General features: G+C 44.6%; 2 protein-coding genes and 1 long non-coding RNA gene across 6 annotated transcripts; 1 reads left to right on the top strand and 2 right to left on the bottom strand.

Annotated features, from left to right (window-relative positions):
- Positions 1 to 1,015: 1,015 nt before the first annotated feature.
- Positions 1,016 to 7,370, bottom strand: LOC133225088 (Golgi apparatus membrane protein TVP23 homolog B-like). Its single transcript, XM_061377146.1, has 7 exons — positions 7,245 to 7,370; positions 6,458 to 6,540; positions 5,456 to 5,600; positions 4,894 to 4,983; positions 3,554 to 3,685; positions 3,323 to 3,451; positions 1,016 to 2,416 (listed from the first exon to the last, which is right to left on the bottom strand). The coding sequence occupies exons 1-7, from the start codon at positions 7,254 to 7,256 to the stop codon at positions 2,384 to 2,386; spliced, it is 624 nt and encodes a 207-aa protein (XP_061233130.1). The 5' UTR covers positions 7,257 to 7,370; the 3' UTR covers positions 1,016 to 2,383.
- A 2,127-nt stretch (positions 7,371 to 9,497) lies between these two features.
- LOC133225095 (uncharacterized) lies at positions 9,498 to 15,127 on the top strand. Its single transcript, XR_009729023.1, has 3 exons — positions 9,498 to 9,560; positions 12,522 to 12,643; positions 14,685 to 15,127. It is a non-coding gene; the product is annotated as an uncharacterized LOC133225095 (long non-coding RNA).
- FBXW10B (F-box and WD repeat domain containing 10B) lies at positions 10,044 to 21,181 on the bottom strand. Of its 4 annotated transcripts, none has more exons than XM_061377122.1 (13): positions 21,091 to 21,181; positions 20,638 to 20,820; positions 20,418 to 20,545; positions 19,391 to 19,513; positions 18,770 to 18,882; positions 18,173 to 18,376; positions 17,075 to 17,196; positions 16,391 to 16,539; positions 15,394 to 15,536; positions 14,667 to 14,825; positions 13,542 to 13,786; positions 12,473 to 12,628; positions 10,044 to 11,089 (listed from the first exon to the last, which is right to left on the bottom strand). In XM_061377122.1, exons 2-13 carry the CDS (start codon positions 20,729 to 20,731, stop codon positions 10,242 to 10,244), a joined length of 2,484 nt encoding a protein of 827 aa, XP_061233106.1. In that variant the 5' UTR covers positions 20,732 to 20,820; positions 21,091 to 21,181; the 3' UTR covers positions 10,044 to 10,241. The 4 variants fall into 4 exon arrangements, with proteins under 4 accessions (XP_061233106.1, XP_061233108.1, XP_061233107.1 ...); XM_061377124.1 differs by having other exon boundaries at positions 21,074 to 21,178; XM_061377123.1 differs by lacking the exon at positions 21,091 to 21,181 and adding an exon at positions 20,942 to 20,973.
- Positions 21,182 to 24,341: the final 3,160 nt, after the last annotated feature.

Raw genomic sequence — 24,341 nt, 5'->3', positions numbered from 1 at the left:
TCAGGCACCACCCAGGCCTGAGGTGGGGCCCCCATTACACAGCTAATGCTCAAGGAACTGCCTTAGTGTGGATTCCAGAGGCTTGTGAAAAAAGCACATTCAGAGAATTTCCCCATTCCGTGGCAACTCCCACTTCCTGCTCCACAGGAAAGCCCAGCACAGTGTGAGTGAAAATCAAACGAGACTCACACCCAAGTGGGGCAGTGATAAGGAATTTGGTTCCGATCCATGTAGAGAAATGCACTAAACTGCCAGCTTCTCAGGAGCTCAAAAGACTGAATGTTTGCCAAGAGGCTAAAAATAAGCCAGAGAAGGCTATATTTAAAGGCACATACTAATAAATGCCTCTGTCCTTGATGAAATAAACTGCAACTTTCAGAAAACCCCTCTATTTTCCAGCAGTCTAAGGGGAGTTTTGGCAGCAGGAGAACAAACAGTAAGCCCAAAGCTTTCAACACATCTATCTTAAAATTACCTCGTGGTTGGAGCTGTGCTAGAATCAGTGCTGTCCTTCCGATGGCAGCATCAAACTGGGGCTCGTTGGACTGGAGCAGAAAGGATTCCCATTGCACTTGTGCGTCCCCATGTGGCTGCAGCACCACCTTTACTTCCATGATCGGCTTCATTTTGCCTGCTCACATTCATTCCTTAGAAATAAATCATCTCCCTTTCATGTAAATGGGGCCCAGTTCTCACTATGTGGTGGCACAAGCATTTACAGTAGCACGCTGCCACCTGCCAGGGGGAGCTGGGCAGAGGGACCTCTGAGAAGCATCGCATCCACTTCACATGGGCCTTATAAGAGTATCAGTTGCTTCATCTCTGCACAACAACCACTTCAGCACACTTCAAAACAAAGTGTTCACACAGAGCAAACTGTTTAAGACCTCTGGGTGCAAGGAACTGTGCCAAACCCAGCACTGTTTAACCTGACAAGTAACCCCTGTTAAAGCTACGTTACAAGAACACAAGTGTACGGATAGAGCTCAGCCATGAATCATAGAGGGATATCTGGTCTGGTTAAACAAAGCATCATTTTAATTTCAAGATTGTATAAATACATATTTACAAAAGGAAGTATCAATCCAAAGAGTTCAACAAATGTACACCTCCCAGGTACTGCCACAGTACAGGGAGATAAATCATGTCAATGCAATCCCACAATTTACAATACCCATTATTCAAAACACATTCTTCATTTAAAGTACCTCATTCAAAGCTGGGAAAGTACAATCTGCCCTGAACAAAATTACATGACAAGAAGGAACTGACCCCTTCATACAGCTTTTCACACAAAAACACACCACTTTCTGCCATTTAAGTGAACACTGCAAGTCAACATTTCACAACCCTACAAAAGGCTTTTTTTCCCAGCTCACAGACTCCTTGGGGTGCACGGATTAAGGACAGCATACTGTATGGATTCAAGGAATGTAGAACCCTGTCAGTCACATTCCCTGTGACCCTGTGTGAGGAGCTGGTGAGGAAACTGCAGATCACATCACTCTACACCCTTCTGGCTAGAGAGACCTGTAGCATCAAACACGTGCTGCCACACAGCATGTGTGTCAGATGCATCCCTTCAGCAGCGTTATACAGTAACTGCTCCCAAATTCACTCTCTGAAATTGTGCAGCAACCTTCCTCAGAAACTGGTTTTACTCTTGCTACACTCTCCATACAGGTAGAAGAGGGATTTCCCATAAATCCAGGGGTTTAAGATGTTACTAAGACTTCCAGGGATGCTTCAGGTAAATAAATAAATGACCAGAGCTGTTTGGAAGTCACTTCCTGCAGTTCCCACAAGGCTTTAGTGATCCCCCCCACTAGGCCAACAGCAATACTTCCTTTAGATGTCCTTCACTGCAACCACCTCAGTGCCATTCAGATCACAGAATGAGGGAGCTGTGGAGCCAAAAGAGCACTGTCTAAACTCTGTAACAGAAGCAGCAATGACCTCCAAGAACAAAACGCAGCAACATCCACAACTGAAACAATCTGAGGCACCAACTGCTGGAGGAACTGGGGGAGTTCTTGGGTAACAGAAGGCTCGGCTTGTGCATGGTTTTTCTGAAGAAGGATGTGCAGCAGTTTTCTCTTAACTCATCCAGTAGTTCTAAACCTGTATGAGAGCCACCTAGGATAGTTATTAATTTAAAGTTTAGGCAAATTAATTCTAACTAATCAACTAAAGAAAGGACTTAAAAGACAAACTGCTAGTGGAAAATCGAATATAAGCTGCTAGGAGTGTTAACCTGAAGTCTTGCACAATTTATTTACTTCTTTTAATTCACACCTCATGTATGCAGCTCCCAAATCTCATGGTCAGAGCAACGTTCCCTGTTGTTCACTACTGTGAATCTGGATTGAGGCTTCTGCTACACTCAGGATGGCGGTTGGTCTTCTTTAGCCACAGTCTGCAGAAGGAAGGAAAGGAACAGAGAACTGTGACTCTTTGCCATCATCCTGGGGCAAGACATTAATTTCTGCCAGAGACTGAGATGGGTCTGGGTTAACTCCCACAGTGGTAAAAGCATTCAGAAGCAAAGTGAGCTACAGGAGAGGCCAAGCCCAGCACAGACTGCCAAGAAATGATCATCAATGTTTGAGCTTCTAATCACACTAAGGACAATAATTCCAGTGAACAGTTGTGAACCTGTGGCAGCCAAACCACTGTCCCCAGAGTAATCTGCATAATAGAGCCAGCCACAGGCAGAACACCTGGTCAAAGCAAAAGTTAAACAACAGCCTGAAGGTGGAATAGGACAGTTGTGCCCACTGCTGCAGGGACCTACAGAAGGGAGAAAGCCCAGCACAGGGGCAGAAAAGGGCCTGTTGGGAAGAGCTGGTTGGAAGGGAGGAAGATTATAAAAGGCAGCAGCTGCCCTTTCAGCTATGTGTGCTGCAGCTGTGCACTGAAGCACAAGGATCAGTGTAACATCCCCTTTTGTGGCTAAGCACAACCTGAAGAGGAAGCAGTGCAATGAAAGGACTAACTTAGCAATGTGTCATCCAAGAGGAGCAGAGTTTATCAAAAGCTATTTCACTCTGTGACCATTTTCACTGCATTCTTTATTTCCAATACACCAGCCACTTCTACGGTATGTGTCCATGAGACCAGCATGAATCAGTGCAAACAGAATTAGATGCCAATAATAAACAAGTTATTCTATGACTTAACTGAGGGGGCTTAAATTCACACAGATGTTAGGTGTGAATAAATAACTCTTGCAGTCTTACCTTTCATGCCTAGGCAAGCAGGAAGTTTATGGACAGAAAGAAAGATGACTGAAGGGTTTCCAAAACCCTGGAAATCATCTTACCTGCCGCAAGAACTGCTTTCCAAGATAGCTGGTCGCCATGCTCGTCAAGTTCTTCCTGCTGCCAACTTTACACCTGATATAACCATAAAGGTTGGCTCCCTGAAGCACCACTCCCATCACAACCACTGCCTGAGACACAGGAAAAAAAAGTCACTAATTTACACCAATGTAATGACACTTATTTACTTGTAAGGTGCAAGAGCTATTCCGGAGTTGAGGAAGTCAACTCACCAGCCATTTCACTTTGAAAGAAAAGAGTGCACTGAAAGCAAATATCACCCAGATCATAGGGCAGGTAATCAGACCTAACCAGAAAATTCGGGACTCTGCTTCCGAGGAGCTTTTACTCCTTTGTGCTGATACCTAGAAACAGAAAGGAAATGGGATTAACAGGCTGCTCTGCTGTATAGATTAAACTGTCATTAAGAACAGCCTAGAATCAACAAGCCCACTGTTTTTTGCCTCCACTCAACAGTACGGGGTGCTTTCAAGATCAATTCCTAAATCACATAAAGATCTTTCTGCAATAGAAGATGTTTCCATTTAAGGGACCCTTTTGTCAATTTGCTATCAGAAATTGTGGAGGCAGAAGCATCAAATCCTCTTGGAATGCTTGGGGCTGAAAGGTTAAGTTTGGGAAACATGACATTTACTGCATGGTTCAGTTACAAAGCTCAGAAACAGCCAAAGGGGTAAAGTTTTCTACCTCCAAATCACTGCACAGAATTCCATTAATCCTAGAACTGGCAGAACTATATATTTGTACTCTTAGGCATTAAAATAGGGTAAATTTTTCTTTACACATACAGACGTCTGACTTGCAACACACTACTGATTTTATAAAGTCTTTACAGAGCAGAAGATCCAAAGCAAGAACTCACTTCTTCCTCTAACAGTTAAAAAGTGCGAACTGAGTTAACAACTTATTTACAGCATCACCTTTCTTCCCTCCTCCAGAATGCTCTAGCTTTTCTAAACTAGCATGGTTTTGAGGAAGAAATGGGCCTGTAGTGAGTGCACATACTCAGCTGGAGAAAGGTTTAGCTTCAAGTCCCTACACCACCACAGACCTCACTAAAGATCTCAGAAACAAGCAAGGATCAAAAGGGTGAACAGACATGTAGTGAGGTGCCTGACAGATGGGATACTAGACCAGCAGCAGTGGCCATCATGAACACAAATGCCAAGCAATAGCCATGAGGAATGCTGTATGTTTCTTCCTACTTCCAATAGTTTTCTGTAGGTGATAAAAGCTATGTCAGCTGTTAGAAGTTTACACCAGTAAACTTTTAGGTTACTGACGGGACACAGGAAGCTTTACTGCATCATGTGTGGAACTTTTAGGTTACTGACATTAAGCCAGATCAACACGTCATGAGGAGTTTTCAATTCACAATCAGAAAGCTCATTCAGCACCCTTCACGGAACAAGTCCTGTGGTTAGAGATCTGCGGCTGGAAGTAAATGTCTGCATTGTGCAATCTGCCATCACAAGTGAAACCTCCAAATTAACAGGGGTTTCATAACGCAGAAATAATCAGAAGAAGAATAAAAAAGAAACTAAAGACTTACCTTCCTGGCTTCAAACACCCAGTGACTTTTACCATCATCATCCACTTGGTTCCACCAGCGAAGGCCAACCATGAGTCGCCCTGTGACATTCTGAAACAGAAGAAAAGCAATGAGCTTTCTATGTTCTGCTTAAAAGAAACCATTTACCAAGGTTCAGCTGTTTAGGCTGCTATTTTCAATGGCACTCATTTACTTCACATTTGGGAAAACAAGATTATAAGGCTCTTATATCCACAACAATTTATTTTCTATTGTACTCCAGTGCAATACAAAATTACTGTGAGGAGTATTTCTGGTGATCTGAAAGTGATCTGATAATGAAATCTGTAAAAGAAAACCTAATCTATGTTCTCCATTTGATTTTCAAAAAGAAATGAGGTACACAGACCTAAAAGTTCTTATTTTGTAACTCTTTGAAATACATCACAGCACTTGAGAATATTTTGGACATTTTCTGCCAAAGGCACAAAGAAGCAACTTTTTGTTGGGCCATAAAGTATCATTGTTCAATTATTCTTATATACTAACAAAAAGGTAACAAAAAACATAAGGAGGAACTTACCTTTACAGCCCAAAAGTCACACGACAAGAGGAGGATAATTGTCACCATGCAGGCGATAAAGCTGCTAGTTAAGAGCTCACAGAGCAGATAGACAACGATCGCACTGACTCGGAAGAATAAGTGGAAAAATGATGCCACGGGATGCCTGGAATGAAGTACAACACAGTCACAGCTCTTTCAGACAAGACAACTGAAGCAGTTCCAGAGAAATGACTTTACCAAGTGATCTCCTGCCAACTCACAGGATAAGGATCAGCATCGTAACACAAACCCAGTGTGCGGTGACTGCTGGGAATATGGGAAATAAACTGACTACAAGATCATCATAAGGAAGACATGTTCTACCTGCCTGATGTTCCACATGCAAACAGAACTGAGGTGGAGGGAGATGAGATACCCAGTGCTCAACATAAGGCAATTTTTACAGTGTGAATTTAAAAAGGCTCTGACAGAGGAAACACCTCTGAAAGGAAGATCACATTTCTCACCATAGCAGACCTGCCCTTCTGCCTCATTTCTGCAATATCCAGGTCAGAAACATGCAGCACAGAGCCAAGCACATGGGTATGGACACTGCTCTGCGGCAGGAGACCAGGCAGAACGAGGAAGGAGGCAGCTGGACCAACTACACCAGGACATGGCAGACACCAGGCCAGCACAAAACATAAGAAAGAGTGGGAAGGAGATAACAAACTAGCCCAGAACCAGCCCTCAACACAGGGAGAACCTCCCATTACACAGGAGATCTGTGTAGATTCCTTCCACACGGGAACACAGACACATATTAAACGTGAGGGCACCCAAGAGCATGAAGGCACAAATGTACACATTCCAACTGAGCTTCTGGAACTGGCCCTCTCACTCACCCAGAAATTATTCTCTGTTACTGCCAAAAAACTTATTCCAAATAGGAGACATATGGCATAATCTGATATAACGTGGCAGCCCCTCCTTCCTTGTGCTTCTGCCTAGAGCTCATCTGAAAATTCCACAGCCACTAACCTTATTTTGGACTTTTTTGATCTCCTGGATACATCATCATCTGCATCAAAGAGAGACACATCTTCAATGTCATCACTGCTATCCTGAAGCAGGGAAGAGACACAAGGAGTTACATGAGGAAAGAGTAAGTTTTCAGCTTCAAGCCGGTACAGTTTTGATTACCCGGAACATCACAACACCACCTTCAGATCAAGATCAATTCGGGAAGAACACGAAGATTCATCCACATACAAAACAATGCAGCATTAAATGTTCTGATTTCCTCTTTGTGAAAGCTACAGAAGCTCTCAGTGTGAGACCCAGCATACTTTACAGAACCGGACAGTTAACGCTATAATCTAAGGTCTTTTATTCCTCATTTCTGTTAGACGACGTGTTACCGTGTACAAAGCTATTCCTATGGCAGCCAACAGACTCGCATCACCCTAGGGAACGCACTGGGCCAGCCACAGAACCGGTCGGTTTCACACCGACAGCCCCAGCCCTGCCTGGGCTCTCCCCCTGCCCCGCACCTTCCAGCCGGCACCGCTAAGGGCAGCGCTGGAGAACACCCCTCCCCCCTCCAGGCCCTCATAACCCCTCCGGCCGTTTCTAACCGACTCACGACCGACTCTCTGCGGTGTTCCGGCTCCACAGGCCTGTGACAGCAGAAAGCACCGCTGTACCTCGTAACACCGGTGCGCGGCCGCTACCGCCCCGCTCCTACTGCCCTAGGCCCCAGCCCCAGGCCCCGCACGGCCGCGGTCCCCCCTGCGCTAGGCCCCAAGCCGCGACCACAGCCCCTCACCTGCCGTAACATGGCCGGAGCGCCCTCACTTCCGCCTGCCTTGCCGCGTCACCGCGGAGGAGCCAATCGCGGCAGGCCCCGCCCCCTTCACGCGTGCGCGCTGGTGGGGCGGAGCGCGGGACGTGGCTGCTGTAGGCCCAGCCTGCTCGCTGTGGAGGCGATAATGGCGGATGAGTGCTCTGTCAGGTTCCAGCCATTTCCCTTGTGCTGTCCCTACAGGCTCTTGTCCCAAGGCCCTGTCCAGGTTTCCTGCAGCCCCTTTAGGCACTGGAGCTGCTCTGAGGTCTCCCCTTCAGGAGCCTTCTCTTGTCCAGGCTGACCCAGCCCAGCTCCCTCAGCCTGGCTCCAGCCCATGCAGTATCCCCATGGCCTCCTCTGGTTCTGGCACAGGTCAAAACCAAACAAAACCAGCTATATATTCTAGAAAAAGTGCTGGAAAAGGCTCAAAAGAGAGCAGTATTTGTAGAACAAGGGAAGACTGAGCAACCACGCTGGAAATAGAGGGGATTATACATTATGAAGGAAAGGCACAGAGCCCCTGAGAAACCCACAAGTTCACAACACCCTGGTCTTATGGTTGCCCATTGCAGCCATCGGCAAGGCGCAGGGATCCATCAGTGGCTGAAGGTCTCTGAGAAAACCCATCTGCAGACAGCTCATCCCAAACACGCTGCCTGGCAGGGTATGTACATGAGCAGTTCAGGACACATTCATTAGGGAAGGAATGAGTGACTTCACACAACGTTAAGAAAGGAAGGTGGTGGCAAAGTTAACCATATGGTTATTCCTTCCAGTTGTTGTTCCATCTGTTCTGGCGAGCACAGGGGAACAAAGAGGTTGCCGTGCAATGAGGGACAACATTGCTTTATCACTCGCCGCCTGTTTGAAGGAGCATGACTTGATCCTGGTTGAAGCAAAAAGGGTCTCTCCCTTTCGGGATCACTCTTACCATAGCTGGTTCCAGCTATAACTGCTTGCTGGGTGGATGGGGCCACTGATGTATTCCTGAAGGACTATGTATTTAACTCGGATTTAATGATTCTGGGGACTAGCCCATCCCTTGGTGTATCCATATGCAATCCTTGCTTAAGTCAGCATGCGATTTCACAGGCAATCCAAAGCTATTACTGATAAATACAATGCCATTTAAACACTTAATTTGCTTTTTATGGCCCTGCTGTCGCCTCTTTTTACAACTCTGTGGCTCCTTCACATTGTGACCTGTCAAGGCACCGTTCCTCTGCTGAAATACAAACATTTCTAGCTATAACCAACACTCTCAAAGCATATTTAATTCAGAAGCACCTGTCGAGCTATACACAAAATCTCTGTGACATTAATACGATATCGTCACATCAGGATAATGTTATCTAAACTTTGTGGATGACAAGCACAACATTAACAGCACCTAGCTACAAAACTCATATTGACGCTACCATGCCATTGCTCAGCCTGGCTTGATGCCTGTTTGGAGGTGCATCCTGCACAAGAGCAACGCTGCCCACCGCAGCCTCAGGCTGTCTTCTCTGCACACCCAAAGGCCATGCACACAGAAAGGTCAGTTTAATTCAGAAGTCAATTAATACAGAATAAAACCACCTCTTAATTACCTTCATAAGTGACTTCATGTACCATGTATGACATCTTCCCAGATGTTAATTCCTTTCCAATGAATCTCTGATGCCCAGCTTCTGGCTTTGCATTCCCTGTGCCAAGCTAAAGCAGATCAGAGAAGGTCTTGGTCCAGTTCTGCCTCTGTAGATGGTTTTCACTCTGTTGGCTGTAGTATGTCACAAGAGCCAGAGAACCCATGCTTGCAGGCAGATGCTGATTTATTGACTCCAAATAAGAAGATGACACTTTAATCCTCCTCATTTCAGCACAACTAAAAAGGCATCAGCCTTTCCATGATGTTTTTCCATCAGGCTTCTGTATTAGGTGCTTTTTTCCAGAGGGGTTATGCCAAAGAGCCTCTGGCTGCAGCTGTGCTGGGCTAAGCCTGATTTCTTGTGAGAAAGTGCCATCCCGTGGCTAAGAGTGAAATCCTTGCTGCTTTCAGTATGAAAACTAACATAAGGCAAAGCCACCCCTGACAACTTATTGTCCACTGTCAGCAAGGTCTGGCTTAATCCCAGAGTTTAGGAGTTGAAAATGACATTAAAATAAGCAAACCAAAACTAACCAGACTATAATCTCAATCCAGAACTGCTGCAGAAAGCACCCTTCGCTTACCTGTGAGCAGGATTGTCCTCAAGAGGATAACAGAGAATGTTCTGCTGCACTGGCCCATATATTCACAGTTGGACAACTAGAAAGGTGTTTGTCTTCCCAACTCAAGCCAATTTCATTAGTGGAAATCAAGCATATTAAGGCATTTTATCCATAAAACCAGAGAAATTAAAGTAATGGTTTCTAATTTAATACAAATTAAGCTGCTGTCCAGCCAGGTGGCCCCAGCACATCCAGGTGCCTGGGGCTGTTCCTCCCCCCAGGGGCAGAACTTGGCATTTCCCCTTGTTGAACTGCACCAGATCTCTCAGCCCACCCCTCTAGGTCCCTGTAGGCAGCAGCGACAAGCTGGTGCATCAGCCCTCCCTCCCAGTTCAGCGTCATCAGCGTCACTGTCATCCATATCATCACTTAAAGATGTTAAAATCAGGCCCAGTATCAACCCCTATACTACACCACTAGTTACTGGCCTCCCAGTAGACTAATGCTGAGGTCACCACCCTCTCAGATCAACTCCTCAGCCAGTTTTCAGTCCACACTTCCTCACCTTATAAATCTAATCAATGCACATGAACTCCAATAAGATTTTTGTTACTATTAGTCAGAGTTGCAGCATATGTTGAGCTGTATTCACATCAAACAGTGCTGTGCTTGCAGTAGCAGCAGGTCTAGCATATAGGAGAGGACTCAGTCCTTTCACTGCCTTGAGAAATAGCTGAATGTACCAATAACATTGGAAAAACTTACACTGGAGATAATCCCTTAAACTCAAAGAAATGTATTAAACCCAAGTTCAGGAGCAGGTATTTTCCCCTCCCCAGTGAAAGAGTCTATAGGTAAGCCTTTAATTTTCCTTAACCAGGCCTTCTTGCGTGCTCTTTCCTGTTCTTCTCTGAGCTTTTCCTGGTGTGCCTGATACTGTGCTACAGCGGCTGCCTCATACGCCTCCTTCTGTTTCACTGTCAGAAGCCTGAACTCCCCATCACTCCGGGAGGGGCTTGCAGCATATGAACAGAAAGGCTTTCTTCTCATCGAAAATGCTTCGTTTTTCATTTGTGCAATGATCACACGTGTTGATTTGATCAGTTGAGAGGAAGCCGCAGAGGGACTGGCGACGTGAACCTCTTCTTCTGCGAAAGAAATGGCTTTGCCATGACCACTGTGAGCTTTCTTTTCCTGCAGCAAATCACGAGTCTTGGGGCGTACCACAGAAGGAGCAGGGATGGAGGATTTCACAGTGGGTCCGTACAAAGAGTTTTTCAGCTTGAGCTGCAGCATTTTGGTTTCAAAGGGGACAGAAATTCTTTTCACAGCCAGGGAATCACTGTGCTGTCTTGCACATTGGAGCAGCACTGTCTGATCCTGTTCGGGTGGCAGAGGAGTTTTGTATTTCTGTACCTTTGCAGGGTACTGATGCTCTAGAGGAGGTTCCCATGCTTCTCTGACTTTCACATCATTCTCAGTGCTGGGGCTGTCCAGGGCTGGCTTGCAGGTGTTCTGTAGCGTGCTGACCCTTAAGAGGAACTTGTCAAGGGACATTGTACGTCTTGAGTCTCTTTTCCTTCCATGCTGCAAAGTAGCTTCTGCCTTGTCAGAGCCATGTTCAGATTTGCCATCTGTTTCCAAAAACAAAACAATACATTTGGAGTTGAGGATGGGTTTTGTGATCATTGTTGGCAGGGTAATACTCAAAGTAAGACCAGGAATGAGTGCTGAATTGACCTGCATATGGACAGTCCAAGTTTATCTACAGAACAGCCAGCATAGGAAGCTACAAGCCAATGGTACCCATTTCAGTTAACTCATCCTTGGCCTCACTAGTAACACTGCCAGAGATAATTCTGTCTCAATTAACTGAAAAGTGTTCCTTGTCAGAGCCTGTATAGGGCAAACTGAAGTCAGACTCTGTAACATACATTGCACTTTGTGGCTAGGTCAGTATCCATCTTGTTAGAAACAATGGTTTCTGAAAGGAATGAGGTCCCTCACCACCTCTTTCCATGCACCCCTTCCTTGTCCTACACTCTGCTTTGGGAAAAGGCTTCACAACAAGTCAGTTCCCAGTAGAAATCTTTGGCATAGCCAGCATCTGAGAACCACTTGAACTTAGTACTCAGAGATGCATTTGGATTTGAAATCACAAGACATGCTTCATAGCCTGACTTTGCTCCCTCAAGGGATAGAGGGAGGGAGCTGTGCTTTATGACAGACACATCAAGATGGGTAGTGCAATTATGCCCTTGACTAAGAACCAGATGAGGATTGCAACACAGAGTAAGACACTTAGTCCCATGGCCTTGCCATAGCAATTCATTTGTCACTTTGCAGTGTCACATTGTTTGTGTATCATTGCTTTGCAGTACAACTGTGTTTTTCCAGACTGATCAGCTGAAACTTCTGCCCTCTAGGAATGTGTTTTAGAGAGCATTAAGTTACAGTGCAGAAAGGCAGAATACAGCACAACAAGCTAATGAAAATCACTGCTTGCTCCTCATTCACAGGATTTAGAACTGTTTAATCTGCACATACATATGACCCTGCAGCTTAGTTACAAACACCAGGAGCTTGGGGTTAGGGACTTACAATTGGTACAGGTACCAGTTGATACCAGAGGCTGTGTTAGAGATCCCAACAGATTCTAAATCTGAAACCTGAGGAAAAACTACCTTAAGGAGATACATGCCACATGCCACATGCCACATGCCACAGACTGATCTCAGGACTATTTCAAGTTTCAGGTTGCAGCATTTTGGTAGCTGAGACAATTTACATACAGGTTTTTTTAAACCTGTTTTCTGAGTTACTGCTATTGATTGAACACCAACTACTTGAAAAAGTTTCGTGCAGAATTCTCCTACACCTGATAAAGCAATCAAAATAGAATAAAGATACAACAAAAACCCCTAGATAATGGAGAGCAAAGCCTTACAGCTAGAGCTTAGAGCCTCTGTTTATTTGCTTGGTCTAAAGCAGCTTCTGTAGGAAGCTTCTGTTCTTACCATCATCTGCCAGGATCCTTGCAGAATATTCTCTCTCTGACTTTTCCAGGGCTTCTGTGGTGCAAGAGATGAAAAGCTTTTTCTGCTGCTCTGCCTGAATGTGAAAAGGCTGCTGTTGCTGGTGAGCTGCTGGTGTCATCCGTTCATACCAGGGAGCTAGAAAACAGATGAGTAAGTCATCTCTAAACTCTGCTGATGTGAAACTTATTTAATGAAATCAACATAACTGATGGGATGTCAAGGCTTCGATTACTGCTTTGCCTCTTATCACAGCTTCGCCTCTTATCACAGTTTCTAAAGGTGTAGGTATTAGAAAAAATCCAAAGATATTTGATGAGCAGAAAACCACACCATCCAAAGATGGCAGCAAACAGGGATTTTAAAGAATATTATGTATACACAACCCATAATATTTGCCACTAAAATTAAAATACAGTGCAGTCCCTGTTTGTTTCCTATTTCTACAAACTGTGCATCTTTTACCAAGTCGAGCTGCACCAATGAGGTTAACAGCTGATGGCTTTAAAAGCATGAAAACTTTAACCCATCAGTTTATCTGCAATGTACAGCTTGTAGAGGTGAAAGATTTGTGATCCATCCTGTATTAACTAACTCTGATTTGAAAATAAAGGACTTATATAATTGTTATAATTTAAAAGGTGTATGTTTACGTGCAGTTGCAGTTCCTGGTGATGGCAGATCCCAAATGCAGGTGTGCTATGACTTTCTAAAGTCTGTATTAATAAAGAATTCAAGCACTGAATCAGCAGCATGTTTCCATGCACACCAGCTGTAAGAACGAATACTACTGAAATCTCTATTACTCAGTTGGAAAACGACACTGCCTGTTTTGACAAACATGTTGAATTTATAGCAGACCTTTCTCAAAAGGCACAAAGGTTTTACAAAAGCCTAAAATCAACAGAACCATGGAAACGCACCAGCACATCTACCACACTGCACTTCAAGAAAAGCAGAGTATTAGGATGAAGGCAGTGACTATTTGAAATGATTTCTAACTAACTCATTTTAGAGAATAGCAGTGTATTGCAGAGGCTGTGTGTAATACTTAGAGATGTTCCAGAGCTTTTTGGTGGCTGGAAGTAATGCAGATCAAGGTCTGTTCTCTCCCAGGAAGGTCGGTGCTGCTGACTGACGCTGCGGCGCCTCACTCGCTGAACAGATTTCCTGCGTGAAGTCCCTTTGTCCTGCTTTTTCTTCCCCACCACCTTCCTGTCAGCATCTAAGGTATAGTCCCACCTGGTCTCCTCAAACTCAAGCAGCAACAGTTTACTTGATGAATTGATCACCATCCTGGAGAAGGGAAGGAAAACCCATAAGAACACAGATAACATTAACAGAGCAGTTACTACCTAAGGGTCCCATTTGCTTCTGTGCAATTCAAAACCCTTAACCAGATCCAAGACAGCCATCACTCTTCTAAGAGAGCAATAGCAATTAGTCCCAGCAGTCAGATGCTGTACGCTTTTAACTCATGTTTTGTATGAGCTCCGTGGGGCTCTTTTCATTCCCCTTTATGGCAAAATTAGTTTTAAAATAATGAGGATGAAAATTGCCAACAGCAAACTGAGCTAGATCAGTGCGATGCCAAAAGAAACTGAGGATGCCATGTCATTAGGGACATTTAAACCTAAATTGGAGGGGTGTACTGGGTCTGGTTGGGATGGAGTTAGTTTTCTTCATAGCAGCCCATATATTGCTGTGGTTTAGAATCATGACCAAAACAGCATTGATGACACACCAGAGTTCTAGTTATAGCTTACACAGAAGCTGGGAACTCCCTTTAAGTTTAGAGGTCAAGAAGTGAAAGAACCTGGAAGGATTTTCTATTATTGCCTTTTAAAGAGGCAGTAGGTCAGGTACAGGCAAAGGCTCTGTCAAGCCTTGGCTTGATTCTCCTACCTCTTAAATCTGGGCTCAGAGTTAGGCTTTACAGTTGCATCTGTATTGCAAGTTTTATAGAAACAGGAAATGTACATTGCTGAGTGGACTAAGAAAATCTCTTTTCAGCCATTGTTATAAAACCCAGATTATTAAAGCAGTCAGTAAGCAGCAAACCCCTTTAAAACTTACTTGTGAGAAGGACAGTAAAAGGAAAAAATACAGAACTCTTTATATTAAAATGTAATCTACCTAATTTGGTTCAGAGACTGGTGGAACAGTTGTCACCAACCTGTTTCCTCCAATACAGAAAGAAGATATGGGATCCCCTTTGGTATTGGCCACCAACACTTTCAGGCAGATTCCAGTCAAGTAGTTAAATATACGGATCTTTCCATCAGCACAGCCAGTGAGGACTCTGAGATAGAGGAACTCCAGAGACAGGACTTCACTGAAAAACACAGCACATCACCATCCTTTCACAAGGAGACACCATCAAATACCTCTTGTCTTGGAGGAGATGCAAAGGTCTGCCTCCATCAACAAGCTAAACAGAGGAGCTGATAATGATATATAAGAGGTCTAATAGTGAAGTCCTTCATAATCAGTCCAAACCAACCAAACCATCATACCCTCATAGCAACCAGTACAGTTACAGCCATCTGCTGCATTTCAGATTTCATTTTTATGTCCAGGAAAGTAAATGATAGTGTGATAAGCAGTTGTATACAGGTTGAGATCCTCAAAATAGTGGACTATTTTGCCTTAGTTAACAGCTAATTCAGTCTTAAGTCATCCCTGCTTGTGAGCAAGTGATTGTGTATTTGCATTTTAGGTTGTTATAAGTCTTAACTGACACATGCTGACACATGTATGCCTGACACTGGTTTTAAGATGAAGACTACTGAAAGCAAGGATATTTCAAATACTAGGACTGATAGTTAAGACATTTTGTGTTCCTAGAAGGGAACAAATTTAGTAGACTGTTGAATACAACTTGAAACACATCTGATTCCTACTTAGGGTGGCGGAAAGCTACGAGGCATCTCTTAAGTTTTCCCAACATGCTCCATCCCAGGACATATCCATCGGTGCTTCCTGTGACTAGATGCCACTGATCAAAGGACAAGCACTTAACTGGGCCTTGGTGCCCCTCCAATATCTGCAAAGAAACAGAAATAGGTGCAATACTGTCAGCAATCTGGATTTAAGTATACCAAGAAAAAACAGCCTTATATACTGCATTGTAGTTTTATTGGGTGTTATACCAATACACCCTATGGATAACTGTGTTAGTTTTATAGTCGCTCATAAGAAGCGTTCTGGGCTTGCTAGCATGGAATTAACATTAATTTTCTGTCTTTATTACATTAAATAGATGTTAATGCACTGAGACCTTTGTGATCTCTTGATTGTTAACACCGGAGAAATGAGAGTGGACTGCCCTGGATATAGTGGAATGGGCAGGTGCAAGCTTAGCTCAGCCAGAGTTGGGATATCTTGCAATTTGCAACTCTTCCCCACATGTAGAAAGAGCTTCACTCCTCTCAGATGTGGACTAATACTTATTCTGGACACATGCTAAAGTAATTAGCAGCCTCTACCCTCAATCTTCCCATTGCAGAGCATCTATCCAGCTGCTTCAGCATTATAAACTGGTTCTGAGAGCAAATCTCATGCTTTGGGCTAACCCATCATACCTCCAACCCCAAGAGCTGTTAGACAAGCCCTCCCACCCTCTTCCCAGGTTCTGAATGTCTCTACATGAGCAGAGATTAATGTATCTTCACAGAACAAGCAATTATGGGAGTTCAGCAAAGCAAATCCAACCCTGGGTTAAAACTGACTGTTTGCTTGCAAGTAGTTCTGCAGTTCATGGATAGTTCTATCAGTTTATGAAATTCCCAAACCCAAAAGCAGCCTAAAGCATTTGGCAAAAGCAAAAGGCTATGATAAACTAGCAGAGAAGATTTTTGACCATTTAGCACAAAATTATGCACCTAAGAAGAAACTTACTTTGATCAGAGCACCAGTATCAGCACTCCAGACCTTCACCAGCCCTCGGTCAGACCCGCTGACAATATAGGTGCCATTCATTTTAACCACCCCAACACCACTATTGTGCTTCAGAGTCTTGAGACATTTCTCACTCTTCAGGCTCCACACTGTTAGGGACAAAGGGGAAAAATATTAGATACATATGCCCGATGATAAGTTTTGCTGAGTACAACGTGAATTAAAAGATACTGTTGGAATTACAGCTACACCTTGTAGCTGCAGATCTGCATGGAGCCAAGTATTGACTTAAAAAAATATAATTGCACGGCATAAGCATTTTAAATGCAAAGTTCAGCAAAATAACACAACTTTTTCATCCTTACTCTATAAGCAAAACAGCTGGCAAAGCTGAAAGTTAATATTACTTGCCCAAAAGATGGTCTAGCCCTATAGCCACAGAACTGAAGCAGAAACAATGAGGATTTATTCAATGACACAGTCAGTGACCTTGTGTGAGCCTATGTCCACAGCTTAGGCTGTTCTGGAAGGAAGAATGAGGCACTAAAATTGACCCTCTGATTTATAGGTTTAGTTTCATACTCACACACTGCATGTGTCACACTCCTCACACCTCCCATGTACTCTGCCCCTTGTTTGCTGCTGTTTACTTTTGGCTGGGAAGCTCCTAGTCTTGGCTCTCACCTTTCACCATTGCATCCTTAGCTCCTGACACAAACTGCTCTTCATGTAAATCCAAGCAAGTGATTGTCCCACAGTGGCCATGGAAGGTTTTCACACAAGTACCACTGTATAGATTCCAGCACCTACAAAGGACCAACCAAAAAGGGAATACGGTAATTAACAGCTAATTCATCTTATTAATTATTTCCTATTTGATAGGCCCAGCTCTTCTTCCATAAACACAGGATTAAAATCAGGAGTCATTTTACCAATGTATCAGAGGATTTGGAATGATCAATTCAGGCTTAACATTAAGTTTTTACCCATATACTGTGTTCTTCAGCCTCTAAACAGCTTGGAAACACGGGGCTAGTTTTCAGCTTTGGCATGATTACATTCAATTAACCTTAAAGAGTAGATCTTTACAAGATAAGGTTGTTTATTTACTGCCTGGTGCCAAGATGATTGCTATTGACTTTACCTAGAGAGCTCAAACCCAAGCTCACACAAACAGCCCTTTTGGAGCAGGGAGGACAGAGCCTGAATGGGTGTAAACCCTTCTGTTAAATGCTGCCTTTGCTGAAGCTGTGTAATTGCCATACAGAACCAGACAACCTACTGCTTTGCTTTTCACCCCTCATCATAATACTGTCAGGATTTAGTGATAAATGTGAGAGCTGATCATCTCCAGCCCTTGTTTCCGAGTGCAATACCTGTAAAGAAGCAGCTGTACATCAGGTACCAGGGTGTTGAGCCTGCTTAGCACTTCTGGAATGGCATGGAGAAACCCAGCCTCCCTGAACTTGATGCTGACATTAGCAAGGCCAGAATCTCCCTACAAGGGTTAATTTAAAACATATCTGGTATTTTAAGGTACTTTAAGAAAGCCCATGCTTCCCTGTATTTTCCTTTCTTATCACTCGGTATTGGGTGGAGTAGGGAAATGGAAGCTGTGCTGTGTGAGTGGGACATGTGTTTCTATATGTACCATCCTTTCTTCATTACTCTGATGAAAAGTGGTGGAAAGAGAATTCCTAAAGACTGGAGCAGGAGGATTAAAGTTTCACATTTCCTAGCCCAAGGGCTGGTGCCCCATGACACAGTCCCAGCATTGCTCACCTGATGCTGAGATCGAAGCTTGCACTGAGAAGAAACCCCTTCTTCTCATCGAGATAGAGTGCTTTGATGGTCCCGGCATGGCCAGACAGCAGAGGAGGCAGTTCCTTTATTCCTGGCATTCCAAGAAACCTCACTTTTCGATCTGCAGAGGCAACAGCTACCAAGTTTCCACCAGTGTAGTGGATTACTCTGCTTTGGTCTGATCTGGATAAGAAACAGTGACTGAGATGAGTACAAAAGATCTAGAACTGATGCTTAGCGGTCCTCATTGAACAACCCAATGGACAAGACACTTAAGTGGTGTATCTTTTGCGGGCACAACAACCAAGGTTCCTAGTTTTGCATACCCAAGTTTGCATCCAGAGGATGGGCTTAAAGAAGGGAGAGGGCTCTTCCTGGCCCCATATCCCTTGTGATACACTGTAAATCACTAACACTTCTGGTATCTGCATAAAAACCTGGATTTGACACTTAGGACTTGTTAACACTGATGCTAAGAGACCCTTTTCCAACCATCCATTCTCACAGAAGGGTCACAGGAATGGGACAGGTTTTCAGAAACTGCTGTTCAGCCCTACAGCCAGGCAGTTTACTCACTGGTCCATGAGGATACGAATATTGTAGGAGCCACAGAAGACATTTCTCTCTTCCAGCTGGATTGTGTCAGTTTTCAGACCATTATAGGTTTCCTGCAGATTGCTTCCCTTCTCCTAATGAAAAGGAAAATAGCAGAGTAACTCAGGGAAGAGGAATGCAATATTATCCATAGTATTAAACATACCAGCTTGTCCATACTGTAGTGATGAGACCAGAGACAGAAAGTGTTGGTAAGGAACACCCAGAGTGCACAAACGTCTGGTTAGGGCAGAAAGAAGGATTGTTCCCATGCCATGGTCTGTGGCAAAAGAGGAAGACCCAACTGCTGCACCCTTTATTCTTTGGGGAAAAGGCTGCATCCTTACGATGCTGTCCAGCTGTGCCAGCACCCCATCTTTGAGGCTGTGCACTGGGGGATGCATTAGGAGAAGGCAGGAGTTCAGGGATGCAAGAAGGTGCTGAGCAAGCACTGGTCCTTATGAATTGCTCGTGATGGGACAAACCAGGAGCAGGAGCTGGAGGAGAGCAAAGCAACTCCAAATCCACTGTCCTGTCTTCCACCACCTTCCTCCCAAATACAGAAGTGCAGGATCCACAGAAGACCAACAACTTCCAACATACCTTCATTTTACTTTGCCGATCAGTGCTTTCGGCTTCAATGACACCACCCTCTTCATTTAACTGTGGAATTGCCACTCTGACTATTTTAGCATAGTTTGAAACAGCTCCTCTTGGGCGCAAGCCCTGGGATAAACCAGCAGAGACAACACGGTTACTGCAGAGCCCATGTACGCAATGAATGATACTCATGTCAGTGCTTCCGTTGGATGCTACATGCAAAGCAGATCTGCATACACTGGCTTGTTGCTGTTGTGTAAGAGACCTGGCTTGCATTCACCACTTTGTTGGTAGGTTTAACTTCTGGGTAAAAGAATTACTTTCCTTTTGTCTCTAAACTCTAGTCTTAAGCTTTTAATAAGCTGCACCGCGCCTTTGGTGAGCACTCAGTTGATTCAGAATCCAAACCCACTGAGATGAGAGGCTCTCAAATCACCTTTATCAATATTTAAGGCTCATTTTTACTGTGCAAAACCTTCCATTCAGCCTTCTTTTAAGGCTAGCACAGAGCTGAGATTTCTGTGGTCTCTAGGGGTTTACCATCACACTTAGCTCGGTGTGTGGCAGGACTGTTCTAAGCAGGACAAGCCTTTCCTAAAAGTTCTGCTTTATTTTGTCCCAACCACCAGCTCTGACTTCTCACAAGGAAACCTAGCATCCCAGATTCCTATGGGGAGCAAATAAAGCTAACTTTTGAGGTGCCTCAGGGAGCCATTGTAGCTCTGTCCAGTTTACACTAGCTCCTGGAAGTCCAGTACTTGCATTTGGGACCAAACTCTTCCTGATTACAGGAATGTTTGAATCTGTTTTTAGACTCACAGCCTCTCAAAGTCAGTAAAAGCTGTTCTGTTGTGATCACGTGTGACACTGAGCATCTCATCTGCCTTAGCTCTGCGGGTAGAGGAAGAAGGAACAAGGCAGAGTGAGAGATAACCTGTAGCAAAAGCAGCTCCATCCAATGGCTTGGGCAGTAACAGAAAATCACCAAGTTTTAAAGTGTGCAACAACAGCAGAATCCCATGCCTCCTACCTGCAAATACGCAATGTTCTTCTGTATTACCCTGCGACATGCACGTTCCCTCTTGACTTCTGCTGCCAGATATTCCCAGCATCTGCTCACAGCAGCACATGAATTGAGGGATTTCTGATCCAGAAGCCCTAAGGAATTCAAGGCACATATTGACTTACCCGTGAGCACACTGGAGACCATTCATTACCCTTCGGGGAAACCAAAATCAGAGCAGCTTTACCCAGGATGTACATGGACAGATGAGGGGGCAGGCAGCAGATCAAGTCCTTGGGTGGGCTGACAATAGACGACAAGTGGAGAGATCTAGGAACCATGATGATGTCTTGGTCAGCTACGGATATAATAGGTGAGTTGTTCTCTGTATCAGGACCCTCCTGGATGAGTCATTCAGTGTTTTGGCCACCTAGAAGACAGGAGTGAATGCTTGAGCTTTGGTGGCTACTGACAACACTAATGTTAGCAAAGCACTGCAAGAATTGCTTGAGCTTAATCTAGCTTTTCTGCTAGTTCCTTTGGTACTGCACCATTCAAAGGAAGATGCTGAAAATCCCCTGGGGTCCTGCAGAACAGTTCATACAGTTTTCCCCCACTATTAAATACTCAGATAGTGGTACCCGTTATATCAAGCCAGCCAGTTCTTGCAGATGAGGTTTCACTTTTAAGAGCAGCAGACCACAGTGGGAATCAAATCCAAGATATGGGACAACTCTAGTCCTTGAAGCTTCTTGGAGATTCAGTAGGTTATCCATCTACATGTGCCTGTGGAAGAATTAACCAAAGACTCAAACCTTACAGTAAGCATCTGAGAGCTGAATTAGGGGATTGTAGAAGTTAGAATAGTGTGTTAAGTATCAAATAAATTATGCTGGGCATGATGCTCTATGATACGGAATATCCCTTCAGTTAATTTGGGTCTGGTGTCCTGGCTGTGCTCTCTCCCAGCTCCTTGTGGCCCTCCTCACTGGCAGAGCATGAAACTAAAATGTCCTTGATTTAGAGTGAGAACTACTTAACAACTGAAACATCAGCACAGCCTCAGCAAGGCTGAATCTGCCTTTCCTATAACAATATATAAAAATAACTATATAATATGTAATATACAAAAAAATATTTATTGTTATAACAATCACAGAATCCCAAGGGTTGGAAGGGACCTCAAAAGATCATCTTCCAACCCCCCTGCAAGAGCAGGGTAACCTAGAGTACATCACACAGGAGCTTGTCCAGGCGGGCCTTGAGTATCTCCAATGTAGGAGACTCCACAATCCCCTTGGGCAACCTGTTCCAGTGCTCTGTCACTCTCACAGTAAAGAAGTTTTTCCTGCTGTTCACATGGAACCTCCTATGCTCCAGTTTACACCCATTGCCCCTTGTCCTATCACTGGACATCGCTGAAACAATACAACAAAAGCCCCCAAAATCACTGCAGGGACAACCACCCCTTCGCCAGCACCCCAAACATGATACCCCGCAGGTCTGGCTGCCCTAGGTGCGAGAGTTTGGGTCCACCGTTTCCTGCCTGACACCCGGGAAGCGCAGCATCACCTGGAAGTCCTTCCCGTGCCCCGGTACCCAGGCACACGCTGCCGGCTCCCCGCCCTGCTCTGCGCGTCCCGGCTGCTAGGAGACACCGGTACCGTAAACCGCCGCCGCGCCGCCGTATTGCTGCGAAGAGCCGCGCACAACGTTTGTGAAGCCGCTTCGCCCCGTCTGCTCCCGAGCAAACTTCGCTTAAACACATTTAGTTTTTGAGCTTCGTTTCCTGAGTCCCAAGTTACCCCACATTGAAACTGAAAACAAACAAAGCCGCGCTCAAAAAGCCACAAGCAAATAAAGCCAAGGCGCACCTCATCTAATGAATACAAAAAGCATGGTGGTGGCTGGATGGGCATTCCCGTAACTATGCCAGGAGCCCCGTAGATGAAACCCAGTGGTAGTGAAGGCAGGAGGTTACCATGGCATCCCATTCCTGTTCTTCTCATAGATTGCTCTAAATTCTGGCCTTGGGTGCCTGCAAGTGAAGAGCTTTGCTTGAGGAGGTGGTGCAGTGGCTGGGATTTTGGCAGAGCCTCTCCATGACGAACACCACTTTTACCATGGCAGCCAAACAGTACAAACAAATCAGTCAAACAACAGGAAAAGAAACAGCCACGGGGATTAATCTCAGCTGCAAAGTCTGAATGTAATGGAAAATCCCCTCTTCTGTGGGTGAGCTGAGGCAGAGCCCATGGCTACCTGCCTGGACACCGATATCATTTCAGTGCAACACTCATTGCTACAGCAGGTCTTTTGAAAGGTGAATGTCTCTAATGGAACAAGAAAGCATTACTGCATCACACTCAGGCTTTGGCAGAGGTGAAAGGGGTCTGGAAGGTCCCTTGCTGTGGCCTTGGGATTGTTTTCCTAGTTTCATGTTATGTGCAAGGCACAGTCAGGAGGGAACCGTGTGTGCTGTGTGAGCTAAGTAGCTCTGCCAGGTACCACTACCTGCTTTAATCCCTGTGTTAACAACCCCTGGCATTGTGTTTGGAAATACATCAGTAACCATGCAGAAACCAGCTCTGTGCCTCAGCTGTTCTTGGCTCAGGCTTTATGTACAAACAATTGGCACCACTTGGAAAAGACTGCCTGAAACAGGTAACGTGTCCCATCCACTTGAACTTCACTACAACCCATGGAGCACATCCTGATACCAGGAGGTTTTGTGTGTAGATGCTCTGTGTGATTTGGGATAGAAAAGGGTGTTACAAACTCCTTAAACCTGGCAAGTGCTGCAGTTCCTGTGTGTGTGTTGCAATACGCGTGGTGTTATCACAGTTGCTTAGCTCTGAGCTATGCTCGTATCATCACTTCTCAACAAACCTGTTATCACAGGTTAGCTGCAGTTCAGCATGCAATTACTAATTGTTATTAATTATATTCAAATGGAAAATATCCCTTCTCCAAGCTGCTAGAGCATCTTATAGACAAGTTCAATTTCTTACAGTAGAAAATAAGAAGGGAGGGTTTGGCAATCAATTTCAGCAGGGTTTGGCAGAACTTAAATACACACCGAAGTATATGGGTTCAGATGAAAAGCAGATAACGGTGTTGGGTGTTACAGCTTGTCCAGAGGTGTGGGATCAGCCTGTTTTCTAGCCTCACCTAGGAGGTTTTGGCCAATTCCATACTGCATTAGGATGCTTGTGACGACTGCGATTGTTCCCTCAGCATGTTATAGCTGGGAGTTTGGGCAGGGCAATGGAAAGATAATTTTGCCACAGAAAGAGAAAGGTTTCTGGGCTAAATCTGTTGTCACCTATCAGGGCTGGATTTGGGATGTGTAAGGAGAAGGTTTTTAGGGGGAAAAAAAACCCAAACACAACTGTCTTTGAGTACGTGTCTTCAGGGATTAAGTAGTTAGTACTTCTACATAACCAGTGTGTGTGTGCTGTGGGTTCACTGGCATCTATGGCGTCACTGGCTGCCTTCTGATGGCAGAGAAATGGAGGAGCTTTAATTCCCCTTTCTCTCTTCTGATAACTTTGTGGTAGAATTTGCCTCCATGTGGCTGCCCATAGAGTACAGTACAACTCTGGGGGCTATGCTCTGCAGCAGGAAAACTGATATGGCATCATTATGAGGTCTTGTGGTACACAATGAGGCCACGAAGACCCCAAATAATGATCTGAACCTAGGCTTTCAAACACCCCACTGTGAATTCGCTGTTAGTCCTGTAAGGATTTATTTGAAATCATTTACTGGAACTTATACATTGCTAATTGCGTGTGAAAAGCCAAGGAACCACGCACCAAATCCAGCAAGATTGAGTCAAATAGTCAATAGCCTTTCTTACCTCAATGATGCACTGCACTAGGCTGTGAGAACGGCTGAGTTATGTCCATCTGGAGAGAATGGCTGAAGCTTTCCTTATTTCCCCAATTT

This window comes from Neopsephotus bourkii, unplaced genomic scaffold, assembly GCF_033783945.1.
Source record: "Neopsephotus bourkii isolate Nb327-2 ecotype Australia unplaced genomic scaffold, CSIRO-AGI_Nbou_v1 NB_1749, whole genome shotgun sequence".
Classification (NCBI taxonomy): domain Eukaryota; kingdom Metazoa; phylum Chordata; class Aves; order Psittaciformes; family Psittacidae; genus Neopsephotus; species Neopsephotus bourkii.
The sequence above is the reverse complement of the archived record's forward strand: the minus strand, read 5'-3'. Positions and strand labels throughout refer to the sequence as shown.